We start from the raw sequence: 23,030 nt of genomic DNA, 5'->3' as shown, positions 1-23,030 counted from the left end.
CGTGCTTGTTTGCTCTGAGAAGAGGAGTCAGGCATTTGCAGTGAGGAGCCGTGCTTGGAGTTCAGCAGTGAGTGGGAGACTGTGCTCAAGAGGTGCCCAAATCCCAGCTCATTAACCTGCCCACATACAAGAGCAAAGTTGGTTTTGTTATTGGAGTTGTTAAATGTAGTAGTTATGATTTCTTTTTGATGGATTCCTTTAATTTCTTTTGGATCCTTCTTTAGTTTTGCTTAACAGCTTCTTAAGACTTTTTTATTTCTCTCCTTCTGTCTTCAGCTATTGATGGATTTCTAAAAACTGATGAAAGACAAAGACTGGCAAAGGAAAGAAGAGAGGAAAGGGAGAAATACCTGGGTAAGTTGGCAGGAGGTGTATCTATTATTTATATACATGTTTTAATAGGCTTAACTAACTAACATAGCATTTTTTGTGTTCTGATTTCTAAATCTTGTTGTTCAGTCTGTTCCTGGTCTTTACCACTTCTTTTAACTTAAATTATAAAAGATTATATTCTTGCATTTCCAGTCAAATATTTCGTATTTTATATTTACAAGTTTACTTTCTTCTTTGATTTGTGTGCCTTTGAATATAGGTTTATGTTCAAGATATTGCTGTTATGATTGTGGTTTGTGAAAATCCCAAATAAGCCTTGAATAATACTCAGAAAAATATGTAGGATGATTTGATTAAGCAACTTCAATTTTAATCTCTTTGGTTTTTGCCATATTGAAATATATAATAGAGTTTTTAAGTGCAGCATGAAAGTGTGTACTTTTCTGGAAGTTGTAAAATGGTTAATCTTTCAGGAGAATGCTTATGTTATTCAGGAACTGAAGAATGTTTTTTATCAATGATTTCAGATTTTGTTTAAAACAATCACTTATTTTTAATCTATTAATATGACTAGGGAAATGTGGAGAGAATTTTAAAATAGATATGTAAAATGTATAAATATATCTTTAAGGGGAGTGGGTGTATACACAATTAAAATATACATATATGTCTGTGTGTATACATATATATATATATACACGTAAATTTAAATTTTCTGTTCAACATTGATTTGGACTTCCTATATCTCTCTGTGTATATAAAAAGGTGTTAAGCAGTTAACTTCACTTTTCCTCATGGTAATGACAAGAAAGATCAGTAGCACTGTTCCTAGAGATAACCTGACAATACCTAGCAGAAGGAATTGTCAGTGTTTTATGATTTTTGCAAAATTTAAGGTAAACATATATTTTGAGGAAATGTCAACTAAACAAGTAAGGGCACCTGTCAAAATAATCATAGGAAAATACTGTTTTTCTTGCAAGAAATAAACAAACTGTTGACTATTTCTTTGCAAAGTCTGGGGCTTGAGACCAGTGACTTGACATTTTTTCATTACCATGGGCTTGGTCCGCACGATTCCTACGATTCCTTTGGTAATTTGGTAAAAATCTGCTGCTCTTTAGTACTTAATCTTGCCCAAGCTTCTGTCTATCTGGGATTTACTTCTCTTCCAGGTATGCTCAATGTAGGCTATTCTCTTTTTTCCTTCTGATTATCCCTTCTTTTCTGGTTCCCAAGAAAGTGATATGGTGATTAGATTGGAAAGGACTCAGAGTAGAAAAGATGAAAAGGAAACTGAAGCCTGGAGATTTTGGGAGTGGTTGGCCCAGGGGATTTGGAAGGTGGTGTCTGCAATTTTCTCCCAGACATCATGCCTCCTGGAAGCATATTCTTAAGACCATTTCTGTAGTGGGAAGCTTTGAGTTTTGGTCACAGTTTGATTGTGAGAATTTTCTTTTAGAAGTTCAGAAAAAAGCAGCATGTTTCCCCCAAGGGTCAGCTCTTTGAGCAGTCAGCAGGTACTGTATAGCAATATGAAGTAACTTTTTCACCTGAGCCAAAACTCATTAATCAGTGGTTTAGCATCCCTAAATTAAGCAACAAGAATTGTACATGTGTCCATGATGACAGAATTGTTTACTTCTTTGTCCAGAATCAGTCCCAGGTTTCACCTACTTACTCAGAAGGTAATCTTAGCACAATCTTTGGACACCTCACTTTATTTTTGGTTTTTATGGACTCCAGCATGCTTTGTCACCTGCTCTACCTGATGTGGCTAGCAGTTGGAGCAATTCATGCCTGGTCACTTGTTATCCACTGTCTCTGAGGTAACTTTTTCTGTTGACAAGTCTGAACTTCATGCATTCAATCCTTCAAGGTTCACTGCATCACTGACACTCCCCTCATACTGCCCTGTCTTGAGTGGGGAGGATGAGTGGATTTTCATTGGACAGAAGGGAAAGACAACACCAACTGTATTTCTGACAAGAATAAGCTAGAAGGTATTCTGGAAAGCAGGCTGGATTTGAGGAAGAAGTATTGTAGAAGGATTCTGTATTCAAGGGAAAGAAATGGAATGTTGGAAAAGAATCTGGATGTTGGGAAGACTCTGGCTTTCACCCAAGGGAGAGAGGATGGAGTGGGGCTAAGAGGGACAAAAAGTCACAGCTGTGGTTAAAGCCTGGGGGCAGGAACTGAGGGGAAAAGGCTGATCTGGAATGGCTGGACAAGAGCCTAGGAACAGTGGGAGAGTTGGAAGGGTGATGATGTGCTGTAAAAGGAAACAGGAACGGAAGAAACACAGGCATAAGTGAGCAGGAAGAAGGACTAGCTTTTTTATAAACACTGTTAATTCTGGCTTTCCCTGACTTTCAAGTTCTTAGCCTAGCAATATTCCCTCTTTGATATTGGCTGTATGTGTGTTGGTATGTGACACTACAGGCTTGTGTGTGTATAGGCATGCTTACAGACCTCCTCTTTCCTGCCTTTTTATGGAATACACTTGCATGGGAAATGGATTTTTCCTCTCAATTTGCCACCTTAACTCCTGCTACTTGTTTTATGTACACCTGAAGCAGCAGTCCAGTATCTGTTGTTGCAGTCTGAGTTTCTGAAACATCAGGGTAATGTCCCATGAAGATTATTGCTCCAGTTGGAATAAACAGCTGGGAAAAACCTCAGTAACAGAATAATTTTTTTTTATATTAAAAGGCAGAAGTGGGTAAAGACGTAGCACCAAATCATGAGCTGAAAGATGTATTTTCAAAACTTCATAGAAAACAGCATATGTTGTTTGCATGTGTCTATTTCAAAGGCAGCTCTGTAATATAAGCACAGTTTTAAAGAAGTCCCAAGGGCTTTTGCGTCAACATATACAGCTGATTTCCTTCAAAGATTACTAGGAGCAGTATGTCTGAAAAAATAATTTGGCTTTAAGCTTCAGAGGGACTTGAAACATAAAAACATTGCTAGTTTGTTCTGTACACTGTTTTTTACATAGATAAGGGGTACAAACTGGCACCTTGTGTACAAGGGCTTCCCTCTTTATGTATTGAACAAATTGCTTAGATTTACTAATCATTTCAACACTTCTGTGCACTATATTTTCAATCTCAGTCAACTAAAACCCTGTGTACTTGCATTTGTTGTTTTTCACTATTGTTTCATGTTACCAAATAATTTTAAAAGAGAAGAGAATTTGCCTGATGTGAAATGCACCTTTTTCTCTGCACAAGCTGCTAGGGAGCAGCAGATACTGGAGAAGGAGAGAAGAGCAAAACTTCAGTATGAGAAGCAAATGGAGGAGCGATGGAGAAGGCTGGAGGAGCAGAGACAGAGAGAAGAGCAGAAGAGAGCAGCTGTTGAAGAAAAGCGGAGACAAAAGCTTAAAGAGGAGGAGGTGAGGTCCCCTGGGAGATGTATGGCAGCACTGAACAGGGCTGAATATTGACATGCATTAAACCATGGGGGGTGGGAGCAGGACTGGAGACATGGGAGCAATTACTGCAGGAGCTGCAAAGCACATCACCACAGCTGTAAGGAGTCTACCACTGTACATCAAAAACACTTTCCAAAACAATTTTTTAAATTTTTTATGATCTCCTGGAATAGTCATCTACCGTTGCTAACATATCTGGGACTCTGATTGTCAAATATAAAACACCACCTTTCTGGAAGGAAGTCTTTAAAGATGAGTGTTTCCAAAAAGGGAAAGATTCTTCTTACTGTTCTGTTTACTGTCCATGAAAAAGAAATAATGTGTTGTTCCATTTTTCCTCGGTGACAGAAAGTCAGAAATTTGTACTTAAAGCAGTGAAGAATCTAGGCTGTTTTCAAATTCTAACATAAAACAGAATCACGTATTTTTAAGCATCTTCATGCCCTTCCTCTCTTCTAGGCTCCCTGCTGAGATCATTTAAGGTTCTTTTTTTGCTCTAGTGAGTCCAATTTCTGGTGCAGCTCTCTGAATGCAGGGTGTGTGTATATATCTCTGCATGACATTATGTGGAGAACACTAGCACTGCTACCCGCAACTGATAAAGAATGAATGATTTTTGGAAAAGGGGGCAGTGGTTTAAAAAAAAAAAAAAGCCCAAAGAAAATATTTTCTCAATTCCTGGATAAAAAAAAGCTTTAGAAATCCACAGTTCTTAAACTTCGTTTTTCTGCCCCCTTATCCTTTCATCAAAATAACTTTGCAAAACAGGTAAAACACTTCTTGTGCATGATTTCACAATAACATACAGCTATTCATTGAATTTTTTGTTTGATTTTTCACTTTACTTGAAGAGAAGATTGCATCCTGTCATTTGTTGTTCAACTTTAACATACTCATTGTGGCTTCTATGTAATGGCAGAGAATTGATTTAAAAATATTTTGTTATGTGTTTTGTTTCAAATTCTTTTAAGAAAAATGAGAAAAAACTGAAACAAAGGGTAGGAGGTCTCTCTCTTGTGGTAACAGCATTGAAGTCATGTGCTCCTTCCCGAGCATTTCCTGCTGTAATAACCTTCTGCAGCTAAGCAAAATCAATTCCCTTTGTGAGGGTTGTAAGGGGAAGGGGCAGAAAAACGTCCAAAATCCTCTCTTCAAAATATTCAGCAGAGCAGGTCAGAAAGGCAGAGAGGTGTAGGAAGAGCAAGTATCCACCAGTTTTCCCTGCATTCATGGTTTGCCTTTGCTGAAGAAATGAGAGCAGAGTTGTTGGATGTGAGAGGCAGTGACAGGTCAGACCCAAGGCGTCTGTTCAGTGGGGGCCGACCCCATCTCCTGTAGTGGCCTCCTGTACTTCCCCAGAGATGGAATAAGAGCCTGATCACTCTGTGATGCTTTTCCCAAGCACCAGTGAGCCTGATCCAGCTCCGCAAGACCCTGCACGTGTGAGGGCAGGCTTCTGTAATGGTGAGGGAGAGGCTGATTCCCAGTGTTCAGTCATGGTGTGAGTACCACTCCTAGCTCTGCTCAGCAGGCTGGTCCCTTATGCTTAAAGTGTCCAAAGTCTTTTTTGGAAGCTAAAGCAGGCCTGGGTCTGGATTCTTTCCCGTTCCTTCCCACTCCTCTACTCCCCCAGGCTGAGGAGTCTGAGAGAAGGCTATGTGGGCAGGAGGACAGGAGAGGATGCTTGTTTGTTTGGGGATGGATTAAACCTGTGGGAGGAAAGTTCAGGAGCCTCAGAAGAGGATGCACAGGGGAATAATCCATAGAACAGGGGAGAGTGAGAGAAGAAGGAAAATGGGAATAGAAGGCATCCCTCCTAGCTTCCCTTCACAGTTTCTTGTCCTTCATTTTTCAAATTCTGTTTGAGTTCTGCTAAAGGATCTGCCAGTTTAGTCCCACCTTCCCCAACTCTTGTTATTGTGATGGAGCCCTCAAACTCTCGTGCATAATAACAGTGGAGGTCTGAGTAAGGATGGTGATGAACTTGCAGCTCCCTGGACATTTGAGTTACTCACTGCTTGTGAGTAATTTTGGCCATTTAAGACTGTCTTTACTGGAAGAGCTTTGAACATGTATTTCCCCCACCTGGGGTGTGCCCTGCCAGAGAGCCAGTGTGTGCTGCACCATCTTCTGAGTGCTTCTCCTTTTAAGACCAGTTAACACTGGCTGGGTACTGAATACCCATTTTACTTGCTCATCAGGTGTCTGAAATGACAAGTAGAGAGATTTTCTTCCTTGCTCTCTGTCTTACTGGTTGTCCTTTATAGTTTCCCTGAATTATTTTTCCTTGTCTTTTAAACAGAGCAGAAAGTAGTGCACATTCATGATAGGAAGAGGTGATATAAATCTCTCTGTACAAAATATTGTTGTTGCATCTGAAAGAATCTGAGAGGAATAGATCTTAACAAACTGATGGGGACTTGTTGGCTCCTATATCAGAGCATCCTGTGCTCGACTGTTTTGCTTGCAAAGGACTTCTTAAAGTGGTGGCTAAAATTTGATTTATTTTGCTTAGTTTTCCCCCTCTGCAATGCCAGATAAAGGATGATGGTTTTAAAGTCTGTCTTGGTAGAAATCAAGGTATTCTGTCAGAGTTTTTTGGGGCTGCTGGAGGCTGTTGCAGAGCACAGTAAAAGTGTCCGATTCTTCAGAAGGAACTGAATAAATAATGTTTAGAAATTATTCTGTCTATATTGACTGCATCTTTCTTATCTACAGAGGTCTTCAGTTTCACTGTCCTTCCCTTCATATTACTTTTAAAGCTGCACATTTCTTTTAGTAAAAGTAGCCTTGAGGAAAGCAGTGTGTTGTTCTACAGAAGTGATTTAAAAGTTTCTTTTAACAGGGAACTAGACAAAAATAAAGCTAGTCCTTTTTCAGTTAAAGTAATTCTTTCCCCTTTCCTGTCTTGAACTTTCATGTAACTTGGAAATACCTTGTAAATAGATGTCTAGCTGTATACAAGTTATTGAGAAGAGATTGTTTGGTGCATGTGCACTATTTGTTACATTTGTAAAAAGTATGAGCTTAGACACAAAAGAGTGAAACACTCTCAAGATGTTATAGCTTCAATTACTTCCTTTACTCCACTCCAAAGATGAAGCCAACTGATAATCTCAGGAAACAGTGAGCTACTTACATACAGTGCTGTAAATAAAGTGAGGAGGAAGAGATGGTTTGGGGCTCTTTCAGATGTTTGTCTTGTAGATATAAGGAGATTGGTTTAGAATTATTTGCACAAATTATTTTAAGTCATAATACTTGAAACTTTTTTATTCCTTGTCACATCTGTGTTATATTTTACACTGAAAAAAGGAAAGAACTTATTTGTGAGAAAACAAGTCATTTGGCTAGGTTTTGAGGGGTGGGTTTTTGTTTGTTTTTAGTTCAGACACTGCAAGTGCTTATTCTATTGCTCAGGCTGAGGAAAACTTGCATGACTAACTGAATTTTCTAAAGTAATGTGTATTTTAGATTTTAGCAGTATATGGCTCTGTCTTGTGATTTTATTCGTTCTTAGTTTAACCTACATGCAGTGCTTGTGCATTATAAGGCTTGTTGTGAAAATCCAGTATATCTTGAGAGCAGACATTGTTTCCTCTATTTGTAGCTGTTAGAGTTCCCAAATGAGATCACATGCATAGTCTGATATGATTTCAAGAAAGTGCTTCACCTATAACACAGACTGGAAGGGTTTTCCGCATTGTTTGCTGACGAAGGAAAGCTTTGTCTTGTGGTTTAGTTTTCATCATGGAACAAATTATTAATGTATGAGTTGTTTATGCTATGCTTGCTTATGTCTTATTATTTTCTTTGGCTTTTTAGTTCTGTGCCAACTTAAAATGCTTTTAATAACTATCCTTTCTTTGTGAAAAGCAGCCTTCATATTGTTCTTTATCTAACCTATATCTGCAGAGGTTTTGTGAGTTTTAATAATTGTATTCTATAGTAGTCTAATGAAAGGTTCTTTGCAAATGAAAATGAATGATCCTTTCCAAATAATGTAACTGAAGATTTCAACCTCAGATTGTAGGTAGCATGGGCTTTCAAATGTGTATGAAATGTAATTTAATGTCTTTAATCTATGTCAGCATTAATTTTATTCTTGAAACAATATTTTCATAGTAGGTGGTATAAGTGTATTCCGTGGTTTGCAAACTATAGAATATTGTTTATTCCAAGCATTGTTTAAAACCCCCAAACAAGACAGCAAACACAAATAATTGAAACATGGCTGTTTTAGTCTTATCTTTTTTGATTAATGAGTAACAATATTCATTAGAATTGGAAAAAAAAGGTTCTGGGTAAGAGTATAGTTCAATGAGAAACAAATGGGAGGGTGATTTTCCTTGGTAAAAAAGGTGGGTAGAAGGATAGACTGGGGCAAGCTGCATAGTAGAAGAAAGTGGTGAAAAGAGGCACACTGCAGAGAGGAGCTGGTGATGAAATATGTGAGGCTTGGAAAGACTAACAAAAGGGGCTCAAACAGAATTAAGTTAGAGGGGTGGAGAGCTAAAGGTGAAAAAGCACAAACGTGTAAGCAAAGGCTGCGCACACAGGATTTAAATGTGAAACTTGTATCATCAAGTAGTAAGAGAAGAAAGAAATTCTGTAACAAACTAAAGTAGAGAGGACTGACTTCAGATTCCAGAGAATGGAAAAAGGTTGTTTCCTTTTCACAGGCAGGGTGTGTGTAAGAAGGGAATGGGGTGTTCAGGCTGTGGGGGTTTCTGTGCTCTCGGAGAAGAGGCTGCGCTTGAGCCTTGTGGTGCTTCCTTCATTTGCTCTGTAGGGACAAGGAATGAGGCAGAGCTCTCATTTTCATGCCTGCCTGGACACTGATGGCACTGAGTAGACAGAGGAGGGGGATGAAGGGGGGGAGGGGGCAGGGGAGCAGCTGCCTGCTCTCAGTGGCCTTTGAATGATGTTACCTGATAGACCGTGAGCTCACAACACCACTGAAAGCTCCTCTTCCTGGGCACAGCAGCAGAAACAGCAGGGTGGGTCACCTGGCCAAAAGGTAACAGGGACAGGAGAGCTGGGAATGATAGAGGGTGCAAGAATTTCCTTTTTTCACTCTTTGTATAGAAGGTAATAGAATATTTTATGGCGCGAGTGATTTGTAATAAAATTAGAAGAGAGCTTAAAGATTAAAAGGTAGTGGCTTGCTTTCAGTGATACTGATGGATAACTGGTAGCAGGGTTGGGTGAGGTGGAAAAAATAAGCTCAGAAATAAATTCCTGCAAGTCATGGTAGTAGAAAAGAGTCTTCAAAGATGTGGAAGAGGCAGAAATATATTTTAGATAACCAGAAGTAGATGAGGGGACATCAGGCAATGTAGAAAGTCAGTGACCAGGGTCAGAAGCCCAGGAGGGTAAGACAAAGTTTACAGGTACGTGTATAAAGTATGGAGGTTACTGGAGGTCCCTGATGTTAGGGTCTGATGTGCTGAAGGAGCTCCATCAGAGACAACTGGCTCAGCACCAGTGCAGAGCCTGAAGGAAACACACTTAAACAAAGACTGAAATTTTTTGGTAAAATAGCTCAGGAAAGCCAGACCAAAGGCATTAATCAGTGAGAGAAAGTAATCTGGCCAAGAGATGTATGAAGGGTTTTCCACACAATTTATCTGAGCTGCCAAAAGATATTGGAGATAAAAATCAAAATGGGTATGATGTAATCACAGGAGCCTGCAGGATCCAGCTTGAAGTGGATAAGAGTGGGAGTTTTAACTAGACCAAAGGGACATAGCAAAGGTAATAAGGAATAGCACCAAAAATACTAATAGGATCAAAGGGCTAAAACTAGCTGGGGCAGGAGCTGGAGGCAGCAAGAGTAGACTTATCTTTCACAGTAGGGGTTGGGCTGCTGAAATGTGAGGGTGAGGAGGTTGCCAGATGCGAATGAGGTGCTGGGAGGAGGAAGGGAAGAGGCTGTTAGATGATGGAATTGTGGGTGGGGAAGAACCACATTTTATCTGCTTGAAAGGAGGAAAAGAAAAAGTGCAGGGATCATTGCCACAACAATAATTCACAGAGAAACTAGCAGGGGGAGGAGGTGGGAATGAAACTCAGTGGAGGTTTTTGAGAGTCAAGAGGTGATGGAGAGGGAATAAAGCGACCATAATTAGCTGTAAGTAAAAGGTAGAGCAAGATTTGGGGAGAGAAAAAATTAATTCTGTTCTTCCCCCTGTGAAAATCCTAACTCATGGAGAAGAACATGGGAGTGGCAGGGGGAAAAAAAGGAAATCGTGGGATTAGTATGAGGTAGGCACGCACTAAAATAAATGCACAGAGAAGAAAAAAAATCAGAAGGTCTTAAATGCCTATACTTAAGAAACATAAAAGAAGAAAGGAGGGAGTTTTTGTAAAAATAAATAAATAAGTAGGGCATCCTGCAAAGTAACCTACTTTGAGTTTGAAGTGATCATTTATCTGAGTGACTAGGTGGAGCCACTGGCATTGCAGCAATTTAACTGTGCTGAGAAAGGGATGGGAAAAAATTCTGATGTCTGCATAGACAAGAAGGAGTTAATGCTTGGTGAGCATTATTCTTATACAAATTAAGTCCAGAGCACAGCAGCAGCCTCACCAGCAGGAGCAGATGCTAGGCAGTGATGCAACCTGTGTTATTTACTTAGGCCTCTGTAGTGACCTCAGTGGCTTGCAGACAAAGGATACTCATATCTGGAGGTAGGTAGCATGCTGATCCCTTCTTTATTCAGTTCTTTTTCTTTTCTTGTGAGCAAGCTCCTGTAAGCATCTTGTGTGGAGCAACAGGGGGACTGTGTATTTTTAGCGTGGTTTCAGCAGGCAGGGGAAGGAAGCCCCCAGAGAACTGGCTGGGATTTGTGTCTGACTGGGGTTTGTACCAAATTCCCAGGAACGTTTAGAAGCCATGATGCGCCGGTCCCTCGAACGCAGCCAGCAGCTGGAACAGAAGCAGAAGCGATGGTCGTGGGGAGGAGCACTGGCTGCAGGCTCAGGAGGCAGAGATGGTGAGTGAAACAGGCTGCCTGCATTGCAGATCTGCGAGTACAAAATGCATGAGATTGTGGAGATAGTAAGTATGATGGGTTTAGAGTCAGGGTGGTACCGCTGCCTTGGGGCGTGAATAAGTGCTTTGTAATTGCTTGCCGGGCTTCCTCTCCTTAATACCTTCTGTGGAGACAGGTTCCTCTAACTTTAGGAATGCAGATCATTTTAATAGAGTAAGCAGAATCAGTTTGGAGGATGCTAAATGCTAAAATTAAAATTGGTGCACTGTCTCCCTTAATAGCTTCTTCCACATTGTCTTCTCCTGCACACAGTTAGCAAATTTAATATTCACCAAAGGACTGAGTGCTGTCTAAGGCTTGCAAAAGATGTTCTGTTTTTGTTTAGTACTTCTAAAAACCTGATGGGAATTTCTAGATGACTATGCAGCATGTGCAGTTTAAAATAGTTTGTGTTTTTTCCCCACGTACATTCTGTTACTGCTATTTTGGCTTTGACTTCGGAGGAAATTCTTTTTATTACATAATGAGTCATGTGCTGCTTTTATATTTCAGAAAGGTGCATGTTTTCTCTTTTAAAACATAAAATTTATTTGAATTTATCCATTTGTATAAACTGATGTGATAGAGAAAAACATCCATGTTTGGGTGTTGATGAAATATAACAATTACTCTCTTTTAAACAGTGTGTAAGTGTACTTAACTTTAAAAAGGCAAACTGTTTCATATCATAGTTTTCATGATATGTCATTAAAAAAGCCAGGAAATTATAATAATTAAAAAAGTCTCTTATACTTTGAGAAAGAAACCAGTTTTCTTTGTGATACAGTTTGTGCTTAATTCCAGCTCCCCCAACTTATTCAGTAATTTCTTTCACCTCTTTTTGCTCTGATTTCTCTGCTGTGTAGGTGAATCAGAAAATACCCCACCCCCTGTTCTAGGTTTAGCTGCCAACACCCTTCCTCCAGACCCTGTGACCTCTACTGCTCCTGCTGATTCCTTCAATGGTATTTCAGAGAATCACAGTACCATTGTGTCTTGTTTATAACTGTTCTAATCACTGTAATCCATCCACTGATTCTTGTTCTTCTTAACCACTGTTTTCTTATCATTTCAGTCTGCTACTCTACAGCATTACCCTTAGTGATGTAGACCAGTGTCTTTTAATTTCCTTTTAATTTTGCCGTGGTGGAGCAGTGCATGCATCACATTCCAGCACAATAGAGGCATTTCATGGTCTTCTCAGTAACTGTACACTTCTAATGCTCAGATTTTAATTTTTTTTAATTCTGTGGGTGCTGTGTGTGTCTGTAATTACATGTATATTTGACAGTTCTAATGGATGTGTACAGGTGCTGTTGAGAAAAATTTCAGTTGCACAGTAAGAAAATGTGTTATGAAGACCACGTTTCATGAAAACAGCCCTCTTTTTCTATCTCAAGGGCCTTCTGCAATATTTTGAAAACAAGCAAATTTGGTACAAACAGCCATGTTATGTTTTCAGCTTCCTAGAACAAATTATAACCAACTCAAGTGGTTGACTTTGTTTAAGCAATCATGTTTTCTATTATTCAGGTTTAGTTTGTTTTTGTTTTTTGCTTTTGTGGTTTGTTTTTTTATAGTGGTGTTTTATTTGTGGTTTTTTTATTATTATTATTCCCATAAAAGGGAATAATAATACTCTGAAGTATGAGTTCTCCAAACTAACAAATGGATTGCATGTTGGATTTCAAATTGAAAATGTGACTTCATGATTGCAAATGTACTTGGTAGTTTGAAAGGAAAACACAGCCTGTGCTTTTGAGAAGTAGGTTTGTTCTCTCCCCCAAAGGAGGACTTGTTTGGCTATTACTCCTGCAGAATTCACAGTAAATACTGTTCTGCCTATGATCTCACAGAATTAATATTTCTGTGCAAACATAATCAATTTTTTTACTGATTGTTGTTCATGTGCAAAGGTATTTGCCTGTGCAACTGATGTTTTGCAGCATACCAGCATTATATCTGCTTTTTTAAAAAAGGAAATGTAGTGAATTGCATTGTTTACTGTAGCAGATGCAGCCAAATTTTGGAAACCCCACTAAGGCAATGATTTGATGGACATAATAGAAATGCAGTAACCTAGAAGATGCAGAATTAGGGTCACATACATGTCTCTAGCTGAAAATAGTTTTGATTTTGAAAGAAATAAAATTCAAATGTAGGGGACAAAGCGTCTGTGCTTTTAGCTTCTGTGTATCATACAGTGATCATGTACTAGTACTCTGCTAACACTTGAGTAAGATTTCTCTTTCATTCACTTGAATAAATCCCAAGGTAGGAAATTTATATTATGCTCAAGCAGACTTTATCAAATAGTATTTCAGAAGAAAAATACCAAAAAACCTTTGGTATTTTTGTTTTTTTAGTTCTTCTCAAGCACAGAAAGATAAAGCCAAATGGCTGATGCCTGCTCAGTCATTAAAACAGTGAGGTCTCATATAGATGCACAAATGTTGGTTATGTCATTTTCTTATTAGAGTAAGGTCTGATGTGAACCTCAGCTCTTCCAGACTGAAGGTAGAGGGGAGGGGGAATGAAGATGAGTTCAGAGTTGCCATGTATGCAGTTTGTTTTCTTTGGGTAACTTTATGCTTGTGCTGATATATAATTATTTATCAGTGTCAGTATAAAAAATAGGCTTTTGTGAAACTGGAATGTGAAATTCACAAGCAGAAAAGCTGCATGCCAAAGCTTGTGTCATAGGGTGCTGGTCCTCAGTGGTCACAAAGAGCTCATCTCACGTGCCCGCTGCTCTCTGTGAAGGGAGCTGTGGCCACAATCTCGTGGCAGTTCAGCGCTATGATCAGTGCAAGGCCACAAGTACAGATGCAAGGTTAATTTTTGGAGTTTATCAACGCTGTGGTGTGAATACAAATATCTTCAATGCGTTTCTCTGCAGCATGTGACAAACTTTCAGCTTCTACAATGAATCTGCCAAAGCAAATGGAGTCGCCGATCAGTAAACGCCTCTCGTCCTCCACAGCGGCCATAACGCACTCCCCCGACAGAGGCAAGTGAACCTGCTGGTCTGCTGCCAGCATCAACTCTCCTCCTGCTTAGAGCACTTCTGCTCCATAGAGCTTTGGGCTTTGCTTATGTCTGTTATTCAAACATCTGAGACATTCTGTATTCAAACATTCTGAGACATGGTTCTGCAGCCTGTCCCAAGGCTGTGCTGCCTGCTGGAGATCATAGTCCAGCACAAATGCCATGGGCTTTTACTGATTCTTTTCCAAATTTTGGTACTCCAGCAAACCAGGTTATAACTACAGGCTGCGACTGCAGCAATTTCCTTTAACTGTACTGCTTGTGACCTTCTATCAAAATAAGGAAAAACAAGCAAAGCAAAGGTGTGGCCTGGCAGTAGATATGGGATGTTCCATATGCAGGGATATGTCTGATGAGCCACCTGGGAGACTTCAATCTGGTGACCAGAGTTGTAGAGCCCCTTAATTTCTTACGAAACTGATCCTCAAGTGACTCCACAAAAGATGATCAAGATGATCATCTTGTAGGATTAGTGGTTGCTAAACACTACAAAGAGGACTGAAGAGTTTACCTCACTGTGAACTCTTTGGATTTTTTTAGGTTTATGTTGTGTTTTATTTAGGTTTTATTTCTTTCTACCCCTTTTTTTTAAAGTCTAATGGGAAAAAATATATTTCCTGAAATAAATTATGGAGGTTTGTTTCTAGAATGAAAAAGAGAAGGTAAATTTACTTTAATTTTTGAATTGCTTAAGCTCATCAGAAGCTTTGAGGTTATTATGGCTACAGATGGGTATATATACATGTAATAGGAACATCTATATATATATGTCTTATATAGTTGACACTTATATTTATGGAGCAGGAAGTAATGCAGGCATATTGTATAAATAAGACTTACGTAACATGGTGAGATGGCAGATTTCAAATGCAGTCCCAGCACGGGTGGCACATCAGTGAGCAGCTGAGCCGTTTACCAAGTGTTTTACCTTTCCTGCTGGGGAAGAAGACAAACTTTTTTAATGCTGAGTCATGAAAGCAACCATTTTGCAGAACGTAACATGCCTCTTGAGTAAAATCAACATACAACGTGAGCTTAACCTTACTGTGTGTAGTGTATAAGTGAGAAACTTAAACAATGGAGAAATTAGAAGATTTTTTCAGAGGGAATGAAAATTATCTTCAAGTATTTTAAATCTCAAAAAGTTCTAGAATATTTTGTCATTTCATTTCATCATTTCATAATTTTCTTTCAGTTATTTCAATGTAACATTGTTTTATTTCTTTGCATTTTAAATTTTATTTTATTTGCTCCCATCCTTCAGCTCACCGCATGCATCTTAGTCCAATGGAGAACTTTATTGTTTCTCGACTGCTGACTCCCACACAGTCATCTTTAGCCAGAAGCAGAAGTACATTAATGCTTTCTGAGCAGTACAATACTCCAGGTAAAAGTGTGACTTCATCACTTTGAAACCACTGAAGTATGTTTTAGCTGCATTTATGTAGCTGCTGGAAGAAACAGAATACTATGAAACAATTGGCAATTTACAGGATACTATAAAATCAATGATGAACTAAGTTGTTTAATATAGCAGTGTATTTAAAATCTTTGAAAAGCACATTATCTTGTCTGTGCTATTCTGAATACCTATTTTAGAAAAAAAATCATTAATACTGCAGACTATCAAAAAAATAATATATTCATTTAAGAAACAGGTTTTTAGACAAGGATGTGACAACTCTCGGAGGCTTTGATTGATTTATTAACGTCAGCCCTGTCATACCTGAATACTATGTAGAACAAAAATCCCAGTGCACCACTGAGACTTAATTATTTTTACCAGGGTTCCAGTTTCTATCTATTAAGTGTCTTTTTGCCTTTAACTGTGTGACTGTGTGTATGTGACACCTATATGTATGTATAGGTGTAAATGCACATACAGAAAACCAGACTATTGATAGGGAGGTGTCAGTTACAGAAATTATTGATCTTTAAGGGATGATAGTTACCATTCCATGCAAAGGGTAGACTAATAAAACCAGTATTTTGCAAACAGCTATAAAAATAATGTTTCCAGTCCTGCTAGTACTTGGGCAAGTGCCTGACTTTGAGTAGTTTCTGTTTATAAAGCCATACCTGGTTATAGCACTGGCTGAAACAAGACAAAAGCTTAACAGCCCTTTTTACTTTTATTAGAACAAGCAAACAAAAAAAGCCCCCCAAAGCATGCACCCAAATGCCTGTCTGCAAAAGATTAAACTATTTAGATGATAAAGACACTTTTCCAAGATTAAACTATTTAGATGATAAAGACAGATCATCTTTATGATGAGTGTTTTCACACATTCTTGGTTAAACTAGGCTGAAGTTCTGTCGCTGTGTTTTTCATATAAAGCTGTTTAGAAATGAATTGCTAAGTAAACCTACTTTCCCTTGTCCATTTCTTATCTGTTCAGTGCATAGGGACATTGATACTGAATGCCTCTAAAATTGCTTCCCATGTTTCTACATTAAAAACAGCCTCTACTGGAAGCAGAAATGTTTTCATATAGCACTTGAGAAAGTGCCTGATTTGATTACTGCTCAGGGACCAGCTACTGTCAAGAGTGAGCAAAACCCAAGTCAAAATTAGATCAGTACATTCTGCTTAAGATTTTGAGCTGAATTGCTGAGGCCCCCTGTGGTTGATTTTTTTCTGTTTTGTATTTGATTTCCAAGAAATCAATAAGGATGACTTTTGTCCTTCCTCACTCATTTTGTTTGTAAACTCTCAGGTTTATCTCTCTTCATCACAGGATCTTTAAAGTAATACACTGGCATGTCTGACAAGGGTACAATTTGTTCTGAAAACTGCTTTTTCATTGAGCTGAAACAGGGCAGCTGATATTGGGACCAGCTTTTTGAAAAAGCATTCTCTTGTCATTTCCCCACAAGTCAATCAGGCTGTAGCACAGGTTGCAAACAACAATCTCAGGGGCCATTGACATTTTGTCAGTAATTGCCAGCAAAATAGTTGAAGGACATCTCCCATTTGTCATGTAATTCTCACCATAGAAATAGCTTCTGAATAAGGAAGAGGGATCTTCCTTTCCAGGAGCTCATGCTGTGCCTCCTGTCATTATGCTGGGGTCAAAATTGCTCTGCTACTGAATTTTCTGTAAGCTTAGAAATGAGGAGCCTCGATTTCAGACTCTACAGCAACACATTGTTAATGTCACTCGAAGTCAAGATATTCAGGCACACCATTGTTACTGGATGCATAATTAATTCTTTTAACAGTTGAAGTAAAAATATTTCTCTTAGGCAGCTTTTAAGTTTCTGAATGTTTTTGTTAATATCAAGTGACCTTATGCCAGTTGGCTGGAAAGTGGGTCAAAGAGTACAAAGGTTCGGTTAAACTTCAAAGTATTCAAAAAGTCTTCATAAAAATTTTATTAGGGCTGTCTCCAGTAAAAAAATTGGGAACGTGACTTTCTTTACATTAGTGCATAATTGCTGCTTTTTCTAAGTCAATATCCCTCCTGACTTTAGTTGACTAAAACTGGAAACATTCTATCACTTGATTGCAATTAGTGTCTGTCTTATTGATAAAACATGTACTCTGTTGATTGTTCTGTATGAATGTGAAAGTTTCATCTTAGAAGGCAATATGAGCAAAATCAGGAGTAAAATATCCCATTTTAAAAAATCCTGTTCATATTGCAAATAAAAAAAGCTGCCTTATAAGCTGTAATGCATGTGTCACACTCAAATTGATGTCTCCCTCAAATAACAATAACTGAAATACCTACAGCAGCATTTAGTTTAGGTTTGGGGGCTTTTTTATTTTTTTATTAAATCTTATTTGGAAAGTAATTAACATATTTAGGAGCCTTTGCATGTTTAGGGTTTAAAAAAGACAAAACTCCCTATGCTTCTGTCACCTTTCCTGTTTTGCAGTATGGGTTCAAAAGTCACCCAGTTAGCATTATCTGCTTACTCTTTTTATCATATGCCAAGAAGGTTGGACTTCTTAGAAGAAAAAAGTCGTAGTATTAGTCATTTGGTGATTCAAAAGGTGTATGAGGAAAAGAGTATTATATTTTAGAGATAATTTTTTCCTATAAAATGTTTTAGTCAAGACATTTTTAATAAACATGGGATCATGTTGAATGCATTATATGTGATATTTTAAGACACTAAAAACCACTTTAAAACTACCTTTGAACATTATAACATAAAAGTATGCTGTTTTCTCCCCTCCTTTACTTCCTCTATCCGTGCTCCTTTTTGCTCTTGCTATTGTGCTATAACTCTTTAGTATTCCATATCTGTCCTCGTGTAGCACCAGCTAGTCCTCTTAAATCTCCCTACAAGCCTTCCCCCACCCGAAGCACCGACGGGAAGAAGGCAACTTCACCCTCCACTGCCAATGCCATGAAAGGGGCACCTGCAGCTGAAGTTACTCAGGTGAGTTTGTAATGGTTTTGATTTCACTGCTGGGTAAACTGATGCAGCTTCTGCTTGTTATCTTTCACTTTACATGAATACAAATGAAGTGCTTCCCCTGCTATAGGAAACAGCAGTAGAAAAGTGAGCTGTGCCAACACCTGTTGTCTTTGTGCTCCTGTTAAGGTGCATTTCAATATCTTCTTCCTGCTGGGAATCAGTGCTGAGTGCTGGTATTGGAACACCAGCACCCCTATTTTCAGAGAACTGAGGCACTGAAGTGTATGTTTTTGGACTTGTTTATAACTTCTGGGAATGGGGATGACAAATAGAATTCCCTCCTGAGTATGATTATCCAGGCTTGCTGGTTAATGAGCAAGCTTCATATATTTCAGCAATTCCCCAAGTGTATTGATAATGCCTCTGTTTTATACCAATTGCTTTAACTCTTTCTGTGGACATTTTTAATGCTATTTGCTTAAAAGATGCCTTATCGATCCACTGTTGTTTCCAGAAAAGAAAAGACAAGTCACTCACCTTCACGGAGTCTACACAGCTGAAGGCATGCTTTAAAAAAATCTGTGTTAGGGCTATAATATTCATGTAAGGTCCTGTATCTTGAAATACTTAATGTTAGGGGGAATCATGCCATCTGCAAGTGAGAGAACCAAAGCTGGCAATAAAGATTTGGGTAATGTCATTCTTAGGTGTGATACAGTGCTACATGCAGCAACATTTCTGTGAGATGCCTGTTTGCACTGCTGATCATGTCTAAGCAGAGGCATGTGGATGATTTTGAAGATTCCACCCAGTGCCACCACCCCATCCAAGAGCTCTTGCAGAGGCTGTGATGTGTATTACTTATCTGAAATTTGCATGCTCTACCCATGCAAGACAGGGGTGGGTGTGTGCTATGTCTATGTAAAATAAAAAACTATTAATAGCACCTCACTTGTGAGCTGCCTGTTTAAAAAGCTTTTACAAGTGTGCCACACAAATCTCTTTATATGCCAGCTTGCAAATAAAACAATCAAATGCATTTTTGATTTATTTATCCTAATTATGGAAATGAAAATGAACTGTGCTTCTAGACTGAGAAGATAAAGAAGGAGAAGCGATCTGCAACACCTGGTTCCTCATCTGGTATGGGATCTCCTCTGAGAAGGTCTGATTCTCCTGCTGCTATCTCCAGAAGATCTGCATCACCTGCAACACCTAAGTATGCTTTTCTTAGTGGAAAAATATCCTGTGAATTTCTCATTACCTGTAAATAAGGCACAGATTCTTGAGGAACTTCCTTTGAAGTGTTGTATAAAATCTAGTTAATTTTATTAATACGTAAACACATATACAGATGGGTGAGAGGAGAGGTGTAGATGACAAATCTGATATCTGTAATATTGTGGTAGTACCCACTAGAGACAGTTCTCTCTACCTTTCCTCAGTCTTGAGATTACAGTGCATTTCATTATTCATATGAAACTTTACTTCACATTTTTTTAAAATATGCTTTTTTTGTTGTTTGATTTTGAAGAAACTTCCTAATGTGATGAAATGCACTCATCATGAATACTAACTAGAAATTCCAGCATTTAATATATGCATTTCGTATTGTTGGCATGACCATCTGGTGCCATAAATACACTTAACTGTGTGTCATCTAAGCCATTGGTTTTAACCTTTGCTTATTTGCAGACCTCTGGTTTTGTTGTGCCTTTTGCTCCTTTTTTTTTAATGCAGAGCTGTGGTTCTATAGCATATCTGGGCTTACTGACAACTGACTTGCTTTTCTTGATTGTCTTTTGCTTAAAACTGTTTTATGTGTACCACAGCTTGAAACTCAAATCTAAGCAAATGGGTTTCTTAGAACAGAATATTAAGTCTGGCTCTAATGTAGGAGTATGCTAAAGTAGTCCTGTTCTACAGTACTTGCCTAATTTATTTGGCTGGTTGATGGGTTTGGACTTTTTCCCTTAGACCTTGTTTATGAGTGCCACTTCTGTCTTGAAAATTCTTTTTTATCTTTTTTAATATGAAGCTGGCCATATTTTGAACCAGACTTGATGATCCCCTTTCTGACAGATTTCTTCTGCCTGAAAAACCAGCTGGTGTTCCTTTTCTCTTTCAGCTCTGAGGGCACAGCCCTTTAGTGGGGGATGATTTTGTGTATGAATCTGATGTTAGACAACATAAGGAAACCATCTGACTCTCAGCATTCTTTCTGGTTTAGACATCCCCTTGCATGTAACTGGGACACTGCATTTCTTGGTTTTTCTTATAAAGCTACAAATTCTCAAACTTCCAATATTATATATGTAATGTCATCAGATTCTGTGGTATGAACTACATCCATTTTAGGAAAATTTAATGAAATACAATGGTAATGACAGCTTTCTTATCACAGTTTTGAGCAGATCATTGTCTAGTGGCACTCTGCAATTTAAAGTAAAAAAAAAAGTTTGAGCTGTAAGACTGTATATTATTCTGCAAGTACCAATACTCCCTGCTCAGAATGCATTTTTCAGTTTGTTCAGTATAACAGTAAAGTATAAGAGAAAAAAAAAATAGACCCACCAAGAGACACATTTAGTTAAACAAAATGATTGGCAGGAAATGAATTCGCTTGGAGTCAAGTGCTGCTTGTTGGGCAGGCAAAGGTTAGTGCAGATCATCAGAGAATGTCCAGTGATTAAAAGAAAAAGTTATTTGGAGACAGCTCTTTAGTGCTTTATGGAAAATGTATGCCCAGTCTTAATTTGAAGCATTAATTTTGATAAAAGATTAGGAAATTATGAAGAATTTTTTTCCCAGAGGTGCAAATTATAATAACCTTTGTACAGGAAAATATTTTCATGCCTATAAGGAGTACTGTTTTTAGAAGAAGAAACAGATGCTGCATGGAGGAATTAAGAAACCTACTGGTGGGTTTCTCTGTGACTGTGAGCCACAGTAGTGATCTCTTTTTATTTTTCCCCCCTCCTTCTGTTTCTCAAGGGAATCTGATTCTGACCATGTCCAGGAATGTATTACTGAGCATTTAATCTTAACGTGGCCCAATTAGGACACCCTTCTTGACCTTATGAGAGATACAGTAAATAGAGTTTAAATCCATGTTTATTACTGATTGCAGAGAGTTCTGCTTCAGCACTTTCAAAACTTCCCCTCATAATTCTAAAATTAGAAGTGTGCTAATGACCATATTGTATTATTATATATAGATTATATTAGTGATAAAATAGGTATTTTTTCATACAATTGAATTTCCACTGTTAATTTTCATTGAGGAGATAAGATTATACAATCTAAAGGAAGGTTCCAAAAGCCTTACTGCCTGTATTTAAATCCACTGACCAGCAAGATCATTATCTGATATTCAAGTATAATTTTAGTCTAAATATGTATACAAATACTCATTCTCCTTGCAAACCTAACAATCTTTTACATGTTTAATCTTTCTCCTTCTAGCACACTATATGACTGAAAAAATACTCTGGAAGAAATAAGAACACATATTGTGCAGCATTTGTAGTTAGTGATCCTGCATAGCACCTTAACCTTTAAAGCTGTTGAGGAAAGCATCAAGTATGGCCAATGATTTACATGGCAATTAGCTGTATACATTTCTTTTCTTAACTTGAACGCCACGTCACATATTTTTTCCTTGGTATTGTTCTAGTTACCAGTTTTTCATAGTTGTCATCTTGGTTTCTGAGTGGCAGTAACTTGTCTTCTAAATATGTTATTTCATTATTTATTAAATAAAAAGCTCTTTTAATCATGGTAAAGTAACTGAAACAGGATCAAACAAGACAATAAAACCTCAGCCTAAAGAGGCCCCATGATAAATGGCAGAAGAGAGTTGCAGTAATTACATAAATAAAATACTAATGTTTTGGATGAGCAAATTTTACTGAGAAAGCAAAATAGGTCAGCCCATAAACATAACATCTGAGACAAGTGAACAGATACAAATATAAAAAGAAGAAAAGGGAAAAAAAATCAAAATATGCTGAGCAACAATTAAAAGCGGGGAAGGAATTCAAAACATTATGTTATTTGGGAAAGTAAATATGTCAAGAAATGTCACAGAAAGAAATCCAAAACTATTATTTTGAATCTTAATGTGGATAAGATGAAAGTTAATGGATTAGGTGTTTGAACAATTGAGAAATTGTCTTTAATTTTTTTCAATTGCTATTGGATACTGATGGTGTAAAGTGCTCATTTTCTTCAGATCTCTCACAGGATCAATAACAACAGGATGAGGGGTTTGGGTCATTTTTTGTTTTATGCTTTATCTTCAAAGATCTGTACATTAATCAGTTTATTCCTGCAGTATCCCTCAGAGAATAGGTAAGTGTGCTTTCTTATAGATCAGGGAGGCAATAAAGCCTGTGTCCTTCACATGTCTTTGGGTAAATAGTCCCTAAATAAACCAATGGCACCTGACTGAATCAAGGAAGTAGGATTTAATTTTAAATGTCTTCAGATGAGCCATAGTGTAAGCCAGTGAATGAAATCCAAAGCTCTCACAAGCCTGTGTCACGTTCTTTTGCCAAAGCATAACCTCATGAGGGAAGGAGAAATGGGGAAGAGAAAGGTGACTGATGGATGGTGCTGCTGATGGGTGGTGGTTCATGTTTCCTTTCCAGATCATTTCCTTTGCTCATGGTTTCTAACTGGACCCCTTACCTGGTGGTTTTGTTGGGTGACAGCTCCCTGTAGTCTGGGGGAAACACTTTTGATGTCACAAATGTGAATGCTCAAATTGCAGAATAGTGATGGAATGTGCACATAGTATA

The 23,030-nt window shown here is 38.1% G+C and overlaps 1 protein-coding gene across 4 annotated transcripts in view; it reads left to right on the top strand.

The window, feature by feature from the left end:
- The window catches only part of MAP7D2 (MAP7 domain containing 2), an 81,254-nt gene that overhangs the window by 44,504 nt on the left and 13,720 nt on the right, over window positions 1–23,030 (top strand). Inside the window, exons 2-9 of one of the 4 annotated variants that reach the window (XM_058824952.1) lie at window positions 277–354; window positions 3,570–3,733; window positions 10,656–10,770; window positions 11,676–11,774; window positions 13,709–13,819; window positions 15,122–15,244; window positions 18,101–18,249; window positions 19,320–19,447. In XM_058824952.1, the coding sequence (XP_058680935.1) occupies window positions 277–354; window positions 3,570–3,733; window positions 10,656–10,770; window positions 11,676–11,774; window positions 13,709–13,819; window positions 15,122–15,244; window positions 18,101–18,249; window positions 19,320–19,447 (967 nt within the window). The remainder of the gene's footprint in view (window positions 1–276; window positions 355–3,569; window positions 3,734–10,655; window positions 10,771–11,675; window positions 11,775–13,708; window positions 13,820–15,121; window positions 15,245–18,100; window positions 18,250–19,319; window positions 19,448–23,030) is intronic. The other 3 variants (XM_058824953.1, XM_058824954.1, XM_058824955.1) reach the window with 3 other exon arrangements.

This window comes from Ammospiza caudacuta, chromosome 2, assembly GCF_027887145.1.
Source record: "Ammospiza caudacuta isolate bAmmCau1 chromosome 2, bAmmCau1.pri, whole genome shotgun sequence".
NCBI lineage: Eukaryota > Metazoa > Chordata > Aves > Passeriformes > Passerellidae > Ammospiza > Ammospiza caudacuta.
Note: the sequence above shows the minus strand (reverse complement) of the source record. Positions and strands in the feature narration are given on the sequence as shown.